Source organism: Carcharodon carcharias, chromosome 6 (genome assembly GCF_017639515.1).
Source record: "Carcharodon carcharias isolate sCarCar2 chromosome 6, sCarCar2.pri, whole genome shotgun sequence".
NCBI classification, from domain to species: domain Eukaryota; kingdom Metazoa; phylum Chordata; class Chondrichthyes; order Lamniformes; family Lamnidae; genus Carcharodon; species Carcharodon carcharias.
The window spans coordinates 145,467,398-145,487,769 of NC_054472.1; the positions used below are offsets into that span (position 1 = coordinate 145,467,398).

The 20,372-nt window shown below is 40.2% G+C and overlaps 1 protein-coding gene across 4 annotated transcripts in view; it reads right to left on the minus strand.

Annotated features, from left to right (window-relative positions):
• Positions 1-8,658: 8,658 nt before the first annotated feature.
• nbeal2 (neurobeachin-like 2) overlaps positions 8,659-20,372 on the minus strand; it is a 271,817-nt gene continuing 260,103 nt past the window's right edge. For all 4 annotated transcript variants that reach the window (XM_041189748.1, XM_041189750.1, XM_041189747.1 and 1 more), the window contains 4 exons: positions 20,172-20,333; positions 11,930-12,078; positions 10,538-10,673; positions 8,659-9,316 (listed from right to left, as the gene is read on the minus strand). In XM_041189748.1, the coding sequence (XP_041045682.1) occupies positions 9,209-9,316; positions 10,538-10,673; positions 11,930-12,078; positions 20,172-20,333 (555 nt within the window). In that variant the 3' untranslated portion in view covers positions 8,659-9,208. The remainder of the gene's footprint in view (positions 9,317-10,537; positions 10,674-11,929; positions 12,079-20,171; positions 20,334-20,372) is intronic.

Genomic DNA, 20,372 nt, shown 5'->3' on the forward strand with positions numbered 1-20,372 from the left:
TACTGAAGCAGCTGCAGCCCCTCCCACTCCCTCCCCATTTCTACTTCTGTGAGACATTCTGGCACGAGAAATGTAAAAAGAGGCACATAAGGCTTCCAGCTTCAATTGGTCTCAAGCACATATGTCATACCTATACACTTACTATGTTTAAAGTAATTGGCAAAAGAAGCAAAAGTGATATGAGAAAAAAAGATTTAATTCATGCAGCAAGTGGTTAGGATCTGGAAAGCACTGCCTGAGAGTGTGGTGGAGGAAGGTTCAATTGAAGCATTCAAAAGGGAATTAGACTGTTATCTGAAAAGGAAGAATATGCAGCGTTACGGGGAGAAGGGGGGAGAATGGCACTAATGGTATTGTTCACTTGGAGAGCTGGTGCAGACAGAACTGGGCCGAATGGCCTCCTTCAGCAATGTAATAATTCTGAGATATATTCTCTATCTCATCAACGCCTAATGTTGCGGGGCTGGGAGGTAGTGATGGAGGCAATGGTCTGGACAAATGCAGGGTAACCTGGCTTTGGGTTACCCTGATGCATGCTGTGCTCCCAACCACAAACTGCTCTGCTGGCCTGTTCCTTCTAAGTCACGCTGTGTGCCATGAAAGAGTGCAGCTGTGAAGGTCCTGGTCAAGGCTCAATTGCATATTCGCACCCTGGGAGATAGGTGGAGAGAGGGTAGTTGAAAGGGCAAAGTATTGTGGCAAGCGTGATGTGTATCAGTCATCCCGAGGCATTATAATAACCTGAGTCAATACAAGCAGCTGATGGTCCAAGATGCTGCCATCTCCATGGCTGTGTCTTGTGAAGCTTTTCCAGCCTTAACTTTGTAATGAAGGAGCACACTCTACAATGCGAATAGGCAGTAGCAATGACTATTTCCTCCTATGGAAAGCCCATGATAAGACCATCTGTTCCAGTGTCAGCAACCAGTTGGATAACTATTACAGTTTGTAGCTGACTGTTGATTGATATCTCCTCCGAGCAACAGCAGCACCTCCATTCAGTTCCTGCCTCAAAGCAGGAACTCTTTTCCGGCCCACCTTCTAAACCCACGTCACGTAACCCACGCTGGGCCTGCTTCTACCTCACCACTACTTCAGGGGTTGGTGGACTCGACTCCAGATAGCCCCCCCGGAGCAAAAACCCAAACCTTTGGGGAAGTTTCACCCGCCTCGGTTTTGTGGAGTCAGGAATTTTCCTGGCTCTGTGCTCCCGGCTCAGGATCAAAAATTTGGCCATGAATCAGAATGTGATGAGTCTTAAGTTCTGGTGCACAAACTTGGGCACATCATTTAGACTGACACTCCAGTGCAGTGCCAAAGAATGCTGCAGTATCAGAGATACAGATGTTAAACTTAGATCTCTCAGGACCTAAAACATCCCATGACACTTCATAAAAAAACATGGGTGTCCTGCCCAACATGTATCTTCAACCATCTTCATTAAATTATTTGGTCATTTATCTCATTACTGTTTGTGGAAACTAACTGCATAAATTGACTACTGTTTTTCCTACATTACAACAATACACTCGAGTACTTGGTTGATTGTAAAGCACTCGGTACAGTTTGAATTTATGAAAGGCACTACATTAATTAAGTTCTTCTTTCGATCTGGGCCACTTTGAACAACTGGCAAACTTGACCTCTATTGCTACCACTGTTCCTTTCTATTTCAGACCCAAAGCTAACAGCACTTCATCGCATCACCCCTCCTGCACAGGGAATTCCATAGAAGGAAGGTGAAGTAAATACAAGTATAGAACTACTAACACATCCATAGGTAGAACTAGGTTTGATTCTTGTCTCTAACTGACGAGCTTTTGATCATCCCACCTGATACCTCATTCCTTAGCTCAGCTTCATAAGCTTTCTCCTTACAGCTCTATTAGTTGTCATGAGATATTTTTCAATGTTAAATATGTTATGAAAGGTGGCACGGTTCTGTGGGTTCAGGCTGCTTCATTTTGCCCAATACAATGTGGGGCAGGGAATATCTATGCAAAAAGGTAAACTGAATTCAATCATAGATCAAAATTTTATCCTCTGAGGGATTTCACAGAACGAGTTAAGTTTTTAAAACAATCCAAAAGTTTTATGATCACTTTAGCTGGTACCAGGTTTTAGCTTCCAGATTTTCCTTTTAAAAGAACTGAATTCAAATTCTCAAATTGCCACTGTGCAATTTTAGTCGATGTTTTGAGCAATCAACGTCTCTGGATATCAGTCTAGTAGCATAACCACTGTATTACCATACTAGATATGCCTGACTGGGAGGTGCTTTCGACAGAAGGGCAGAGGTAGATTGTACTATGTCAGACCAGACTATGCTTGACAGAAAGCTGTAGCAGTTTTGTTCAGTATGTTCCCATGCTTTGAAAAAAAAGCCTCGAAGGAATTGAGGCAGAAGGAATCAGAAGAGTAACAAATGAGAATCAAGGAGGATTAGAAACCTAGTAATTGAGAAACTAGAGGGAGAAAATAAAAGTGAGATTTGACAACTGTAGAAATCTTCTCAAGAGGCTTGTGACCTAAAAACTCAGCAAGATAACACAATGTGTACAGAGACATTCAAAACATGGCATCTTTAAAATATATATATATTTTTCTATATATATATTATATATATATATATATAATATGTATATAAATCGTTTTTCATTTTCAGTGTTTTTCAAGTAAGAGTTCACATACACCACAAGCAGTAGGAGGACAAATGCAGATCAATAATAGGCCACTGATTTTTACATTTAAGGCATTTTTCCCTTTTTAATATAATCCACGTACATACACACACACCACACACACACACACACAAACATAAAGTAAAGAAGCATACATCTGTACATAGATGCATTGAGATTAAAAAACTCAATGTCTATGGGAATGTACTCATCAAAACATCTACTCTGCAATCAGGCAGTGAAATAAACATAAAGGCATGTGTTCTTTTCTTGAAAAGAGAAACTTCAAATCCAAGCAATTGACTTTTTCACTTTATCTCATTTCAAAGAATTGCTGACAGAAAGAATATCTATAGCTGTGTCCCTTGATGTTCACCACTGTGATGGTTAATATACATAGTGCAGAACACCAAAATTGAAAGCTCAACTATTCTCCATTGTCAAAACCTCTCCAAAAATAGTCTGCTACACAAATCACCATTCTACATAGAAGCAACTGTATTTTGTATGAATCACAGTGCTCAAATAGATGGCATCTTGAATCACATTTTTTGCCTTTTCCAACAATCATGTAATTTTCCTTTCTTGTCTCCAACAAGCCAAAACAAATCAATCCACATACATATTAAAGGTTTATACAAGAAAAACAGTATTCAGTCTGCTAGCAGTAAGCTTGACGTTATCTTAAAATAAGGGAACATCAATGACCACTAATGTCCTTCTGCACTGTAACAATTATGTGATATGCACATATTCTGGCAATATTGATTGGCTAATCAGGTGTGGGAAATCTGCTTAATGTTCCCCTGCCTAGCTCAGTTTTTACTGAGGCAGGGTCTTGGCTGGAGGAAGTAAATGAGCCCAAAAGTGCACCCAAATTGGGATTGTTGGGCCCAGTGGCTGCTCCCAACAAGCAGTCTGTATTCCTGATTGTAGGCTCAAAAATGCAGACTCATTGGGTGCAATTCCATTAAAACATTGCCAGGAGTATGGAGGAAAGGCCACAAATTAGGTTGGGACCAAGAGATGCCAGAGCCTGTGACATGTTTTCTTGGTGAAGACTGCATAAGGAAGTAGCAGCAAGGATTCGCAATGCTGGGTATTCTCTCAATCTTGCTCTGTGAAGCAGGGGCTGGGGATTGGCTACAAATGCCCAGAAAATGGTGATTCGGGGGGCCACTTTTGGTCTTCCAATCTTTGACACAGTCCCTAATCCAATCCCAACTATGTTTTTTTTTAACATGTTTTCAATTATTTTGACCTCTTTACAAAGGGGCAGTTGGGCTAAGTGAGTCGGCAGCTGAATCGTTCTGTGATGCTTCCTCTCAAAACCCAACTTTGCTTGGGATTTCTGGTCCCCTAGGGCGTGTGGCTGCACTAGAAACTCTTTGTGCTATAAACACTCAATTGGTGGTGCAGGAAGTGGTGGTGGCAGGGGGTGAGGGATGATACAAACTGAAGGGTAGGAAAATTAATAACCCCTGGGAAATTTGTTGGAATGAGCGGCTTGTGAACTTTTAGTTGTATCCTACGGATATTAGTACAATAATAACCTCATATTGCCTTGTGTGTTTATGATACTGGGGTCAAGATAATATTGTTGCCTCTGCTCCGTGAGTCCAACAGGCATGATAAATTTAGTTGGTGCAGAGGCTTGAGCCTGATCACTATGAGAGTTTTGGCCACTGCTAAATTGTAGCGGTCTTTTATTAAACAACCACCTGAAATGAACAGTGGCTTAGTTCCAAGACTGTAGGATTTGGAGTGAATGTTATTGGAAGATTCACTACTGTGGAAATAGTACATCTAAAAATCCAGATGGGATTCTAAATACAGTTTCTTTTAAATACAGTTTTAGGACCTTCTCCTCAAGGAAAAAGCTATTTAACCTTAAGTGTCAGCAGTCCTCCAATATCTCATCTGAGGATCAGGGAAGACAAGCTTAATTCATGTCCATCAATGTTCACACATGCATATTCCAACTAAAGTTACTGCACGTAGAGAAAGGAACCCTCCCAGATTTATCCCACCCTCCACTTCTACCCTTAACCCAAGATTGTTCAGGACAATTTTGGTGTCTCCACCACTGCTGAAACTGAGATATGCATACTCAGCCCAAATCAAGAAACTGTGGCCTTGCTGGTCTGTGTGACTCAAACTTATGTTGTACACAAGGCTTAAAAAGTGTGAGCCTCTCTAGAATTGCTTTTATACAAATTATTCAGTTCAGTCATAAGAACATATGAATTAGGAACAGTAGTAGACCACTGGGCCCCTCGCACCTGCTCCGCTATTCAATAAGATCATGGCTGATATGAACGTAACTTCAACCCCACATTCCTGCCTACCCCCGATAGCCTTTCACCCCTTGTTAATGAAGGATCTATCTAGTTCTGTCTCACCACCTTTTAAGGAAGAGAATTCCAAAGACTCTCAGCCCTCAGAGAAAAGATTTTTCCCTCATCTGAATCTTAAATGAGCAATCCCTTATTTTTAAACAGTGATCCCTACTTCTAGATTCTCCCACAAGAGGAAACATCCTCTCCACATCTACCCTGTCAAGACGCCTCAGGATCTTAAAGGTTTCAGTTAAGTTACCTCTTACTCTTCTAAATTCTAGTGGATACAAACCTAACCTGTGCAACCTTTCCTCACAAGACCACCCACCCATTCCTGGTATTAGTCTAGTAAACCTTCTCCGCACTGCTTCTAACACATTTACATCTTTAAATAAGGAGACCAGAACTGTACACAATACTCCAGATGTGGTCTCACCAATGCCCTGTACAAGTGAAGCATAACCTCCCTATTTTTCTAATCAATTCCCCTCACAATAAATAACATTCAATTAGCTTTCTTAATTACCTTAATTACCTGTACCTGTGTACTAAGCTTTTGTGATTCATGCACTAGGACACTCAGATCCCTCTGAATCTCAATCTTAATTTGCAATCTTAAGTCTTTATTGGTCAAACAGAGACTTTTCTGTTATCCAGTGCACATGTAGCCCCCATCATTAAATCATGAAACACTGTCTGCTCTTGCTGGGGCAAGGTCACATGTTGCATACACACAATTTTAAAATAACCTATTCGTGGGCTATGGGCGATGTTGACATTTATTACCAATTCCTAAATGCTAGAGGTGTTGGTAGGCTGTCTTCATGAACTGTTGCAGTCCATGTGGTATAAGTACACCCAAAATACAATTAGGTAGAAAGTTTCAGGATTTTGACCCAGTGGTGATGAAGGAACAGTGTCCAAGTCAGGATGTCCTTTTAGGTGGAAGATTGTGGGTTTGGGAGATCCTGCTGAAGAAGCCCTGGAACTGAATAGTGTGGTGACCTATAGCCATTTTCCCAGAAATCTAATTAGTAAATTAAAGTAGTTTCATTAAAATAATTTTCAAATATCCATTATACTTAAAATACAGTTAAGATTAATAACAGGGCCTAAAAATATTTTACAGATAAACAAATGTAACATTTTTGATGAATTTTAAAAAGAAGTTTTGTTTATAGGGAACTCATGAGAAAACCAGTGGGTTTCCCAACTGAGTATTCATCCCAGCCATACATAAATAATCAGGAATTGCAGTGGAGCACTCCATTATTAAGCTGATAAGATTTGTTGAACCATGAGGGAGACTGTCAAGGTTGGGGGTGGGGGCATGGAATGAAAATGTGCCATATGAGTAGCTCAACCCTGTGAGAAATGAAAAGATGACCTTGTCCAGATTGATAACTGAGGAATGATTCCCTACTTCTATTTCAGCAATATCCCAAGTTTAAAACCAAATCAATATCTAAAATATATAAAAATGTCCTATCACCAAATGAAGTAGTTATTATTCATTCTTTGATCTTCCTTTGCTTTTCCATTTCTTTCCTGAAGATGTGGATTCATGCCAGGACTCATGACTGTAATTTCACCCAAATGCCCATTTATTACATCTGAGCCCAGGCAATGTCAGGGCATTGTTTAACCTGATAGTTTGAGACCACCTCACCCTCAAGTGACTCTATAAAGGTCAGAAGAAGGGATCTTGCCTGACACCCCCCACTTCTCTTCCCTACTGCCTAACAGGACTAAGACAAAATGTTACACCCCAATTGCGGGTGCCTGACATTTAGTCTTGGGAAACTTTCATCAACCCCTAAAAACATTAAATCTGGATTCTGAAATCAGTCAAGTGGCTGTATCCAAATTTTCAGATCCACTGTTAGGTTCAAGGAGTCAACTTAATTCTTTAATATTGAGAAGTGAAAATGAAAGTCTAAGGTTCATACTGCAGGATACCTGTAATATTGAGAAGAGTGGAATGGAAGACAAGTAAATCAAAAAACAGTAATTGGATGATTGCAAGCTTTGGTTTCAAAAATATGTTTCAAGAGTATGGAAGAATGGCAAGTCAGGACTTCAGCAGTCTTGGAGGAAAGTAAATAGGGTTAAGAGTGGGAGTCAGTGTCCTGTGTCGAGATTAAAAATCTAAGGGAGAAGAATGTGCATTTACAGCTTAAAAGGATTTAAGGAAAGGAACTGTAATCTTTAAAATTGGGAATGATATAAGAAAAGTTACAGAGAGAAATTGGAGACCAGATAAAACAGAAGAATTGCCTCCCTGATGACAAGATTGGGGAAGGCACTGTTACAGTAACGTTGATCCAGCTTTGCAGAGTTTTCATGCTTTTTTATGTTTTTAAATAAATAGAAAAGTGGGTTGATTCTTGGTGGAATGAGCGAGTTCTACTTTGTGTTCATGTCAGTCTTATTGTACTCAATTTCTCCAGATGGCACTTGGGAAGTGCATCTGGTGGAACTCCGCTGCCGCCTAGCAAATTTGCCTGACCGCATCTGAAACAAGCGCAGGGATTAAAATAAGGTGTGCTGCAACCAACTCTGCATCCATTTTCCCTCTTGTTCTCTCCTTAAGGTGCTGACTATTGTTGAGCTGTGGGTCCATGGACATAGCAACTCTCCAGTATCTCGCCCATGTGACTGATGGGCATTGTTACTGGATATTGTGGCTTGTGAAAATTAACTGACGGAGGATAATGGCGATAGTTCTGCTCCTCCAGGCATGAATAGTACACAATGGTAGATTTTGGTGCACAGCAAGCAATTTCAAAATAAATGAGAGAATATCACAGCCCACGTCATGTGCTCCTTAGGAGTGGTGCTCCTAGCTGAAGGTGAGACACCAGATCTTATATTTACTAAAACAGTAAGTTCGCAAGAACAGCGTAATCATTGAACTGGCTCCTTTGCAGTAAAAGCTTTCAATCCAATGCTCGATTGTATAAATTGGAGAGGGGAGCTTGAATGACTTCCCGGTTTCAGAGACTTTGATTTAACAGAGTCACAGTCTAAAAAAGAACCAACAAATAGGGTAAATTTTAACTACAGAGGATTTTAGCTACAAGGTTAGGTTAGAGATGCTGGAGTTGTTTTTCTTGGAGCAAAGGAGATTCAGGGGAAATTTGATTGAAGTGTACAAGATTATGACAAGTTTGGATAAGGTAGACAAGGAAAAACTGTTCCCATTATACCAAGACTTTGGGACATAGATTTAAGGTTTTGGATGAAAGATGTTGGGAAGTTGTGAGAAAACCATTTTATGCAGTGAGTGGTACTCTGGAACTCACTGTCCACGAGGGTGCTGGAAGCAGTGATGATTTATGATTTCAAATGGAAAGTGGAAGGGCACTTGAAGTAAATAAACTTGAAAGGCTACAGGAATAGAGTGGGAGAATGAGACTGACTGGATTGCTGACAGACTTGATGGGCCAAAAGTCATCCTTCTGTACTGTAAATGACTATGATTAAATCTCCCATATTTGCAGATTTAAAGTAGGGAAATGGATGACATACACCAACTGTTACTAGATGACTGAGAAACCAGATGTTACTGTGACAGACTTATGCACGGTCTGTTACAGTGGGAAACTTATATATCAAATGTTAGCGGATAACAACAATTCTGTACAAGCATTTTAATCTTTACCAATGCATCTTGTTGTGTCTCTAACTGTCTCAATGCGTAACCGTGACAAAACAATAGAAATGAAGAAGACTCGGAGTATTGGTAAAAAATGTGTCCTGCCCCACAAAAAGCCCCCTCCGAAACTGAATTATTAACACCTTCACACCCTCATAATAACCATGTCATTTTACATATATCCAGAAGTTTGCATTGTGCAGAGAGAAGATTGTTGTCAAAGATCGACAATTGTCTATAAAAAAAATATTTTAAAAGTCCTTGCATTATTAAGGCATCGGATTCTTTTTCCACATTCCTTGTAAACATTCAATTTTTTAAATCCTTTGGATCCGAACAGGCGCTTTGGTTGGTGAATGCAGCACATCACATGTGGTTGAAGAAGTACAGCCTTATGCTTCTTCAGCCTGCCAGCTTAGCTGAGTTTTCATGTTTTTTTAAAGTTTTTAAATAAATAGAAACGTTTTTTTTAATGAAGATTGTAACAGTAGGTAGATTCTTGATGGAATGTGGCCTGTCATGGGCGAGTTCTACTTTGTGCTTGTGTCAGTCTTGTTGTACTCAGTTTCTCCAGACGACACTTGGGAAATACGCCTGGTGGAACTCCACAGCCGCCTAGCAAATTGACTTGACCGAATCTGAAAAGAAGTGCAGGGATTAAAATAAGGTCTGCTGCTACCAGCTCTCCATCCCCTTTCCATCCTGTTCTCTCCTGGAAGTGCTGTCTACTGTTGAGCTGTCATTTCATGGACATAACAACCCTCTAGTATCTTGCCCACATGACTGTTCTCGATGCATGACTGGACCCCTTTCCACCTTTTAATTAGCCATGATCATAGCTAATCTGCACCTTAAATCCTTTTATCTGTTTTTATTCCTTATCCCTTGATACGATTATCTAACAAAAAAATGTATTGATCGAAGTTCTGAAAATTTCAATTGACCCAGGATTCACAGCCTTTGGAGAGAGCAGCACCAGCATGTGAGAGGCATGGTTGGAGTGTTAAATGGAAGGGACCATAGATGAGATACAGACAGGTAAATATTTGAAGGAGAAAAAAATTGCAAGGATATAGGGAAAGTGTGGGAGAATGGGACCACCTGGATACTCTTCAAGAAAGCCAGTGCAGACTTGAGAGGCCAAATGAATACCTTCAGTGCTGTACTATTCTTTGGTTCTATGATTCCATCAGTCTGAGTTGGTTCCAAAGGTGTAAATGAACAATATTTTGACCAGTCTCTTGTAACTACCCAACACATGAAAAGGAAGAGGTTACATTTACATAGGGCCTTTCAGGTCCATGGGATATCCCAAAGTGTTTGTCAGTTAATGCATTACTTTTTAAAGTGCAACTAGTATTTTTCTGTGCCTAACACAGCAACCAATTTGTGCACAGGAAGGCCCCATGGACAGAAAATTAGGTAAATGGCCTCTTACTCTGGTTTGGTAGCGTTGGTGGCTTTTTAAACATCATCTGGAATAACTAATGCTCTTCAAAACTTTTGCAACATACAAATATCTCAACTGATAAAATGGTACCACTGCAGCTCTCCCTCAGTATTGCAGCTTTGAATTAGTCTAGATTATGCACTCATGTTTCTAGAGTGTGTCTTGGACCAATGATCTTAGATTGATTCAAGTTGAGGTGTTTCAATCTCTCCTTGAAGACCATCCCTAAAACCTATCACTTTGACCAAGCTTTTAATCACTCCCTGGTAAGTTCTTTGGCTCAATATTAATTTTTCAATGAAACACCATCAGATGTTTTCCTACGTAAAGGTGTTATATAAATGCAAATTGTTGTGTAATTACTGTTAACCAATCAAGCTTCTTGTGCATTCTTCACTTTAAGTTTTACCTCAGAGGGTTTTTCTGATGCCACCACAATCAGTTTTCCATCATTTAATCCTACTAGAATATGGCTGTTATCTTTGGTAATGGAGACACAATGAATGGGAACCTTCATGACCAGTTTCTGCATTGCACTCTTCAAGCTGAAAAAAAAGCAATAAATTAACATGACACATCATAACAAAGTCAACGTGTTTCTCTGACACTTGTGACAGAACTTAAGATCAGATTATACAATTCACCCTCTTGAGCCTGTTTCACCATTCATTCAATTAGATCATGATTGATCTGTACCTAACTCCATTTACGCGCCTTTGATCCATCCATATCCCTTGACACCTTTAGCCAACAACAGTCTATCAAATTCAATTTGAAAAGTTTCAGTTGAATCAGCATCTATAGCCTTTTGAGGGAAATAATTATAGATTTCCACTACTCTGCGTGGAAAAAGTGATTCTTGATTTCCTAAATGGCCTAACCATAGAGATTGTGCCCTGGGTTCAAAATCTCCCCACTAGAAGAAAAAGCTTCTCTGTATCAACCTTTTATTGTTTTTCGCATCTTGATTACATCACCCCTCAACCTTTTAAACAAGGGAGTATAAACCACATTCATGTAACTTCTCATATCGTAACCCTTTAAATCCTGGAGTTAACTGGTGAATCTGCGCTGCAGATGCTCCAAAGCCATTGCATCTTTCCTGCCCCGATTTTGGGTACAGTGAGACTGTAGCAGTGTGGTGGTTTTGCTGTCTGATTTACATATCCATCTTGTACCATTAGCACACCAAAAGTGGAGCCAGCGTCTGGCACCAGTTCATGAGATCAATGAAAAAGTCAGGGTTCCCTACCACAGAGTGTGTAATGCCAGTCCGTAAGTTGTGCAAAAAAATATTCAGGATACTTATCAGGTTGACAATGGAGCAAAATAACTGGATCAAATTTTTAAATAGTTAAGATATGGAGCAAAGCTCCCTGTATACTGTCCCATCAAACACTCTTGGAGCAGGTACAACACACATTTGATACAGAGTCATGTTCCCTCACCTCTACACTGCTGAATCAAACACTCAAGAGGGCAATTATAGCATGGGTTTGATAGAGCAAAACCCCCTCTACACCACCTCATCAGCATTCTCAGTTTAACTAGGTCAACACCCAGCTTTAGCACTGACTAGATATTGAATCATCTTCTTCTATTCATCTATGCAGCTCAGTACCACATCTCCTAGTGCCCTTACACACAAGAGCAATGGGATACCAATAAATGTATATTTTTTAAAAACACAAATTTATTTGCGTTGATAATATCTAAGACTTTCAATCTCCCCCAAAGTTCAGTGATGGTACATCTGTTCTGTGTGTCAAATATAATGAAGCAGAAGCCTGAATCACCCTACCTCTGAAGGTCCCGGATCTCCAGTGAGCATTGCTCAGTGCCCAGCACCACAAACTCTTCAACGATACACATTGCGGATACCCGCTCATCCAGAGTCACAGAGACCAAGTGCTTGCCGTTCACAGAATAGAGGTGCAAGAACATTTTATCCTAGATTAAAAGCAAAACATGATAGACTGAGTTGAGACTAAAGAAAGGAGATAGGGGATATTAAATGGCTTAAGAAGACAACTTAAGGATTACTTCAACTGACTTTTACACAAAATTCTGATGAAAGATTAATGACCCGGAATGTTAACTGTTTGTCTCCACAGATGCTGCCAGACTGCTGAGTAGTTCTGGCATTTTCTGTTTTAATTAAACAAATGCACACTGATTCAAATTGGTAAAAGGTCAATTTGTCATGAATCCTTCACACATGTGTCTGTTTTCACAGTAGACGATGAGAATAAAGTACCAGAGATACAAATAAAAATACACCATGGGGAGGAAGTAACTAAATCAATGTGTTTTTTAAAAATGGTAATGGAACAACAAATGAAATTAAAAATAGATAAATCTCCAGAATCCAAAGATTTCCACCCCAGGGTGTTTAAAAAAAAAATTCTTGATGTGTCATTTATAATCTTTCAAAGCTCCCTCAATTCAAGGACTGTCTTCTTGGATCAGAAGAGCACCAATATCTTTCCATTGGGTGGGAGGGATCAAATGTGGGAAGATGTGATACATTAAAGAGAGAAGACAAGGCAAAGAAGCAAGGCAGCAATAAGGGAAATGATAATCAGAGTTTGGCAGGAAGGGACAGAGCATACAAACTTAAGAGTGCACATAACGTGGCCAGAGATTGAGAAAGTAGTAAGAAGAGAGAACTAAAGGCACTGTATCTGAATGTATGTAGCATTCGCAACAAAACTGATAAATTGACAGCACAAATAGAAATAAATATGTATGATCTAATAGCCATTACAAAGACATGGTTGTATAATGACAAAAGCTGGAGCCTGAATATTCAAGGATGCATGACATTTTGGAAGGACAGGAAGCTAGTAAAAAGTGGAAGGGTAGTTCTGCTAATCAAGGATGACATTAGTAAAATAGAGAGAGATGACATTAGGTCTAAAGAGCAAGGTGTAGAATTAGATTGTGGTGGAGATAAGAAATAGTAAAGGTAGGAAGTCAATTGTGGAAATAGATTATAGGCCACCTAACAGTAACTACACTGTAGGTAGGGTATACAAGAAGAAATAATGGGGGCTTGTGAGAAAGGTATGGTGATAATCATGGATGATTTCAACCTACATATAGATTGGATGAACCAGATGAGCAAAGCTAGCCTGGAAGATGAGTTCATGGAGTATTTTCAGAACAGTTTCTAAGAGCAGCACATTCCAGAACCAACCAGACAGCAGGCTATTCTAGATCTTGTAATGTGCAATTCAGGATTAATGACCTCACATTAAAGGCACCCCTAGGTAGCCGTGATCATAACATGATCGAATTTTACATTCAGTTTGTGCGACAAAAGAGTGGATCTATGACTTGTGTTTTAAACTTAAATGACGGCAATTATGAGGGCCTACAGACAGAGCTGACCAAAGTGAACTGTGAAATTAGGTTAAGGGATAGGTCAGTTGAGATGCAGTGGCAGACATTTAAGGAGATATATCATTACACTCACCAGTCATTCCAGTGAGAATGAAAGACTCTAAGGGAAGAACACACCATCTGTGGCTAACTAAGTAAGTTAAAGATAGTATAAAGTTGAAAGAAGAAGTGTACAATTCCATGAAGTTTAGTGGCAGGTTAGAAGATTGGACGGAATATTAAAAAAACAAAGATTGACTAAAAAAAATGAGGGAGAAGTAAGAGTACGAGAGAAAGCTAGATAGAAATATTAAAACAGATAGTAAGAGTGTCTACAGATATTTAAAAATGAAAAAAGTAAAGTGAGCGTTGGTCCTCGGGAGATTGTGTTTGGGGAATTAATAATGGAAAATAAGGAAATGGCAGATGTTGCGTCTGTCTTCACTGTGAAGGATACAAATTAACATTCCAGAAATAATTGTGAATCAAGAGATGAAAGGTGGTGGGGTTGGGGGGGGGGGGTGGGGTGGAAAGAGAAAGAACGTAAAATAATTACAAAAACCAGGGAACGGGTCCTGAGAAAATTATTAGAATTAAAAGCTGACAAGTCCCTAGGTCTTGATGGACTTCATTCCAGGATCTTAAAAGAAGTGGCTGCCGAGATAGTTGACGCATTGGTTTTAATTTTCCAAAATTCCCTAGGTTCTGGAAAGGTCCCATCAGATTGGAAAATAGCGAATGTAACTCCTTTATTTAAGAAAGGAGGGAGACAGAAAGCAGGCCAGTTAGCTTAACATCTGTCATCAGGAAAATACTGAAATCTATTACTAAGGAGGTTATATCAGGGCACTTAGAAAATCTCAATGCAATGAGGCAGAGTCAACATGGTTTTGTGAAAGGGAAATCGTGTTTGACTAATTTGTTAGAGTTTTTTGAGGAAGTAACAAGCAAAGTGGATAATAGTTAACCAATGAATGTTGTGTACTTTTATTTCCAGAAGGCAGTTGACAAGGTGCCACATCAAAGGTTACTACACTAAATAAGAGCTCATGGCATAGGGGGTAACATATTAGCATGGATAGAGGATTAGTTGGGCAAAAGGAAACAAGAGTAGGCAGAAGTGGGTAATTTTCATGTGGGCAATTTTCATGTGGGCAAGATGTGCAGTGCCATAGGGATCAGTGCTGGGCCTCAACTATTACAATCTATTTTAATACTTGGATGACAGGACTGAATGTATGGTTACTAAATTTGCTGATGACACAAAGATGACACAAGGAACCTAATTTGTGAAGAGAATATGAAGAGTCTGCAAGTTAAGATTTTAGAGTCCATTATTAAGGATGAGATTTCAGAATACTTGGAAGTGCATGGTAAAATAGGGCAAAGTCAGCACAGTTTCATCAAGGGGAAGTCATGCCTGACAAATCTGTTAGAATTCTTTGAGGAGGTAATGAATAAGTTAGACAAAGGAGAGCCAATGGATGTTATCTACTTGGACTTCCAGAAGGCCTTTGATAAGGTGCCGCACAGGAGGCTGCTCAGTAAGATAAGAGCCCATGCTATTAGAGCCAAGGTACTAGCATGGATAGAAGATTGGCTGTCTGGCAGGAGGCAGAGAGTGGGGATAAGGGGTTCCTTCTCAGGATTGCGGCCGGTGACTGGTGGAGTTCCACAGGGGTCAATGTTGGGGCCATAACTTTTCACTTTATACATTAATGATCTAGATGAAGGAACTGAGGGCATCCTGGCTAAGTTTGCAGATGATACAAAGATAGGTGGAGGGACAGGTAGCATTGAGGGGGCGGGGAGGCTGCAGAAGGATTTGGACAGGTTAGAAGAATGGGCAAAGAAGTGGCAGATGGAATATATAAGGGGCAAGTGTGAGGTCATGCACTTTGGTAGGAAGAATAGAGACATGGACTATTTTCTAAATGGGGAGAGAATTCAGAAATCTGGAGTGCAAAGGGACTTCAGACTCCTATTAAGGTTAACTTGCAGGTTGAGTCGGTAGTTAGGAAGGCAAATGCAATGTTGGCATTTATTTCGAGAGGACTAGAATATAAAAGCAGGGATGTGCTGCTGAGGCTTTATAAGGCTCTGCTCAGACCACATTTAGAATAATGTGATCAATTTTGGGCCCCCGTATCTCAGGAAGGATGTTCTGGCCCTGGAGAGGGTCCAGAGGAGGTTACGAGAACGATCCCAGGAATGAAAGGCTTAACATATGAGGAACGTTTGAGGACTCTGGGTCTATACTCGATGGAGTTTAGAAGGATGAGGGGGGATCTGATTGAAACTTACAGAATACTGAAAGGCCTGGATAGAGTGGACGTGGGGAAGATGTTTCCATTAGTAGGAGAGACTAGGACCTGAGGGCACAGCCTCAGAGTAAAGGGAAGACCTTTTAGAACAGAGATGAGGAGAAATTTCTTTAGCCAGAGAGTGGTGAATCTATGGAATTCATTGCCACATAAGGCTGTGGAGGCCAGGTCATTGAATGTATTTAAGACCGAGGTAGATAGGTTCTTGATTGGTAAGGGGACCAAAGGTTACGGGAAGAAGGCGGGAGAATGGGGTTGAGAAACTTATCAACAATGATTGAATGGTGGAGCAGACTCGATGGGCCGAATGGCCTAATTTCTGCTCCTATATCTTATGGTCTAAGGGGATATCGATAGGTTAAGTGAGTGGCAAAAATTTGACAAATTTGAGTGTAATGTGGAAAAATGTGAACTTGTCCTCTTTAGCAGGAAGGATAGAAAAACAGCATGTCATTTAAACGGAGGGAGATTGCAGAACTTCAAGGTACTGAGTTGATCTGGGTATACTGATACACGAATCACAAAAGTTAATATACAGGTACAGCTAGCGATTAGGAAGGCAAATGGAATATTGTCATTTATTGCATGGGGAATAAGTAGGGCTAAAAACAAAATACTGGGGAAGCTGGAAATCTGTAATAAAATCAGAAAATGCTGAAAAAAACACAACAGGTCTGGCAGCATCTGTAGAGAGAGAAAGAGAGTTAATGTTTCGAGTCTGCATGACTTTTCTTCAGAGCTCTGAAAAAGAGTCATACGGACTTGAAATGGTAACTCTGTTTCTCTCTCCAGAGATACTGCCAGACCTGATGAGTTTTTCCAGCATTTTCTGTGTTTATTATAAATTTAGGGATGTTTTGCTACAGTTTACAAGGCATTGGTGAGTCCACATCTGGAGTGTGTACAGTTTTGGTCTCCTTATTTAAGAAAGGGCATAATCGCAATAGAAGCAGTTCAAAGATGGTTCACTTGACTGATTCCTGGCATGGGGATCTTACAAGGAAAGGTTGGACAGGTTGGGCCTGTAGCCAGTGGAGTTTAGAAGAATGTGAGGCAATCTTACAGAAACATATGTAACAGGGCTAAGACCTCATACTCTTTATTTTTATTTTATATATATATCTCCTCATAGCCAATTTATAAAATTTTAAAACTGGGTAATGACCTTTTAAAATAGCTGAAGCTATGTCTGGCTGTGACCTTCCAACAATAAGAGCTATTTTCCAGGATCACAGAGATTTGCGCCTCATTATCTTTGAAGAGATGCTAACAATCCCTGTGGACTGCAGAGACCAAATTCAAAGAATTATACAAAGGCTATCTACATTTCGTAAGTCAGGTCTGGCCAACCAGAGCCGAGTCCTCTGCTAGGAGGTCCGCAACCTCCCTTTAAGACTTAATGGTTAGAACATTAACAATCTCATGAACCCAGACAAAGGGATACACACCTTCTGTCAAAGCCAAATTGGAGAGGTGGGAGTCATGTGTCATGAACCCCCCCTAGTTTTGGAACCTGTATTATTGTCTTGTGGAGCTGCAACATTCAGTCTGCCATCTTTTCATCTACCCAGCAGTAGCAGAAAAAAAGGGGGCTCTGTCCAAGTTTGAATGCCTGGCCCCCATCTACACTGTTCCTATTGGAACTTCTGTACCATCACCTACAAGACTACTTCCTCTCTACGTGCCTATCTCATCATGGAAGCAATATCTATTGGAAAGGTGAAATATCCAGCGTCAGTTTTCAACTTGCAGACCTATGTGAAGGAATATACACTTGGACTTTGATTCTAGCCTCACGTGAAACAATATTTTTTGCTCTGTGGTCTTTGCCCTGTAAATCTTTCTTTCTCTATCCCTCTTTTATCGTATGAATGCACATGGGGCTATGTAGTGAACCAACTCCTGCGATTTGAGTGTGTGTGAATAAACCAACCCTCAGAGTTTACCCTATCTCGGGTTTGCTGTGGAGTTAATAGAAATTGGATCACACCACAACTGAGGAGTTGGGAAATACACCACTGCTTATAAAGGTTCAGCAAATCAAAGTCTTTCTGTTTATTGATGGGTGGTGAAGGGAAATCAAGGCTATTTAAATTTACTCCGCCTTCTCTCTGTAACACATACGATCCTGAGAGGACTTGACAGGATGGATGCTGAAAGGATATTTCCCCTTGAGGGAAAGACTAGAACTAGGGGACACAGTTTAAAAATAAGGGATCTCCCATTTAAGACTGAGATGAGGAGAATTTTTTTCTCAGAGGGTCATGAAACTTACTTCCCTAGAGCAGTGGAGGCAGGGTTATTGAATATTTCTAAGGCAGAGCTAGAAAAACTCATGACTACCAAGTGAATCAAAGGATATAGGGCATAGGTAGGAAAGTAGAACTGAGGCTATGATCAGATCAACCATGTTCTTATCGAATGGCACAACTGGCTCGTGGGGCTGAATGGCCCTCTCCTGCTCCTACTTCCTATATTCATACATTTGTATTATTTAAAGAAGAGCAGAAAAGATAAACCAGGAAACGATAGGTCTATTCACTTAACATCATTTGTGGGGAACCTACTATAATCTGTTATTAGGGGCGAAGTACCAGAGCATTTGGACAAATATGAATTGATCAGGGAAAACCAGCATTGATTTGTTCAGGTAAGTCACATTCAGCGAATCATTTGAATTTCTTGAGGAGGTAACAATTCTGTTCGATAAAGAAGTATTTATGGATGTTATATGGACTTCCAGATGGCATTCATTAAGGTTCCAATAACAAAACTGAAAGGACATGGAATTGAAGGCAACCTCTTGGCTTAGACAGGAAATTATTTAAGAGGAGACAAGGATTGAGGATAATGGGATGTACTCAAATTGACAGGATGTGACAAATGGTGGCCCCCAGGAATCTGTACTGGTGCTTCAGTGCTGAGGGAGTGGTGTCTTTTGGATGAGATAGTAACTGCAGCCCCATCTGTCTGTTCAGACAGGTGTATGGAATCCCATGGCACTATCTGTCAAACAGCAAGAGAATTGTGTCCTGGCCAACCTTCTTATTCCTCAATCAAAAACAGCACCAAAGTAAATTAACTGGTCATTTACATCATTGCTGTTTGTAGGATTTTTCAGTGTACAAATTGGATGGCATGTTTGGGTAATTACATACTGGGATAGATTTTGAATTTCGGATAAAAACAGAAAATGCCAAAAAAACTCAGCAGGTCTGGCAGCATCTGTGGGGGAGAGAAACAGAGTTAACGTTTCAAGTTCATATGACTTCTTCAGAGAATTCTGGATGCTTGCCTGACACAGAGCATTGCTTCACAGGCAAAGTGGCCCATGTGATTTTGATTTTTTGGCTCCAGCCTCATTTACATTCCCCAGCTGCTTTGCAGTGCACCAAATTGAAAAGAGTTAAAGAAGCTGTCCCCATTATTAAGATGAATAAAATAAAGCTGAGAAAACCATGATGCAGAGGGGCATTGAAAGCTAAAAATGAGAATTGGCCAGCAGATGAGCATTTTCTCGTATCTTGTCAAGCTCCTGGTTTCATTCATCCATCCTAGCTATTACTTCAGTATTGTAGTCCAAGCTTATGTTACACCCTGACCATTAACACAAGTACTAATGTCATTGTCACTCATATGATTCTTTGTTACTTTCTTCAAGAAACAAGAAAAGGTTCATAGAAAATTTAATGGCAGGCTTTTCGGCCCACTATGTCTGTGCCAGCCAAAAATGAGCTATCCGGCCTAATCCCACTTTTCAAATCTGGTCTGTAGCATTGCAGGTTACAGCACTTCAAGTGCATATGCCCCCAAGTACTTTTTAAATGTGATGAGAGATTCTGCCTTTGCCACTCTTTCAGGCAGTGTGTTCTGGATCCACCTGTGTGAAAAAAATCTCCCCTTAACTGTCCTCTAATCGTTCTCCTACCTACCCTTGATACTCTTTTGAGTAAACCTGTTTCCATCTGTTTCAGATGAAGTTACATTGTTTCATAGTTTGCCATTGTGAGATTTGAACTCTTGATACTCTTTTGAGTACAAACCTGTTTCCATCTGTTTCAGATGAAGTTACATGTTTCATAGTTTGCCATTGTGAGATTTGAACTCTTGATCTTGGGGTTACAAACCCAGTACCATAACCACTTGGCTATTCAGGCCAAGCAAACTGATCTCAAAGACAATTTGTTGTAACTCTTTCGAGTACAAACCCGTTTCCATCTGTTTCAGATGAAGTTACATTGTTTCATAGTTTGCCATTGTGAGATTTGAACTCTTAATCTTGGGGTTACAAACCCAGTACCATAACCACTTGGCTATTTAGGCCAAGCTACCTACCCTTGATGGTGCCCTGCTTTCTATATTGCTGTGAATAACGATCTGGCCCTCACATCCAATAACAAGGTCATCAATGGTCATTGGCAGTGTGCTTTCACAGGGGAGTTTCAGGGTCCTCATGAACTGACCCCGTCGAACTGTGTGCACAATGACTGTGCCATCCTGTAAAAGAAGAAAAGTATGAGAATTTGAATTCAGTTT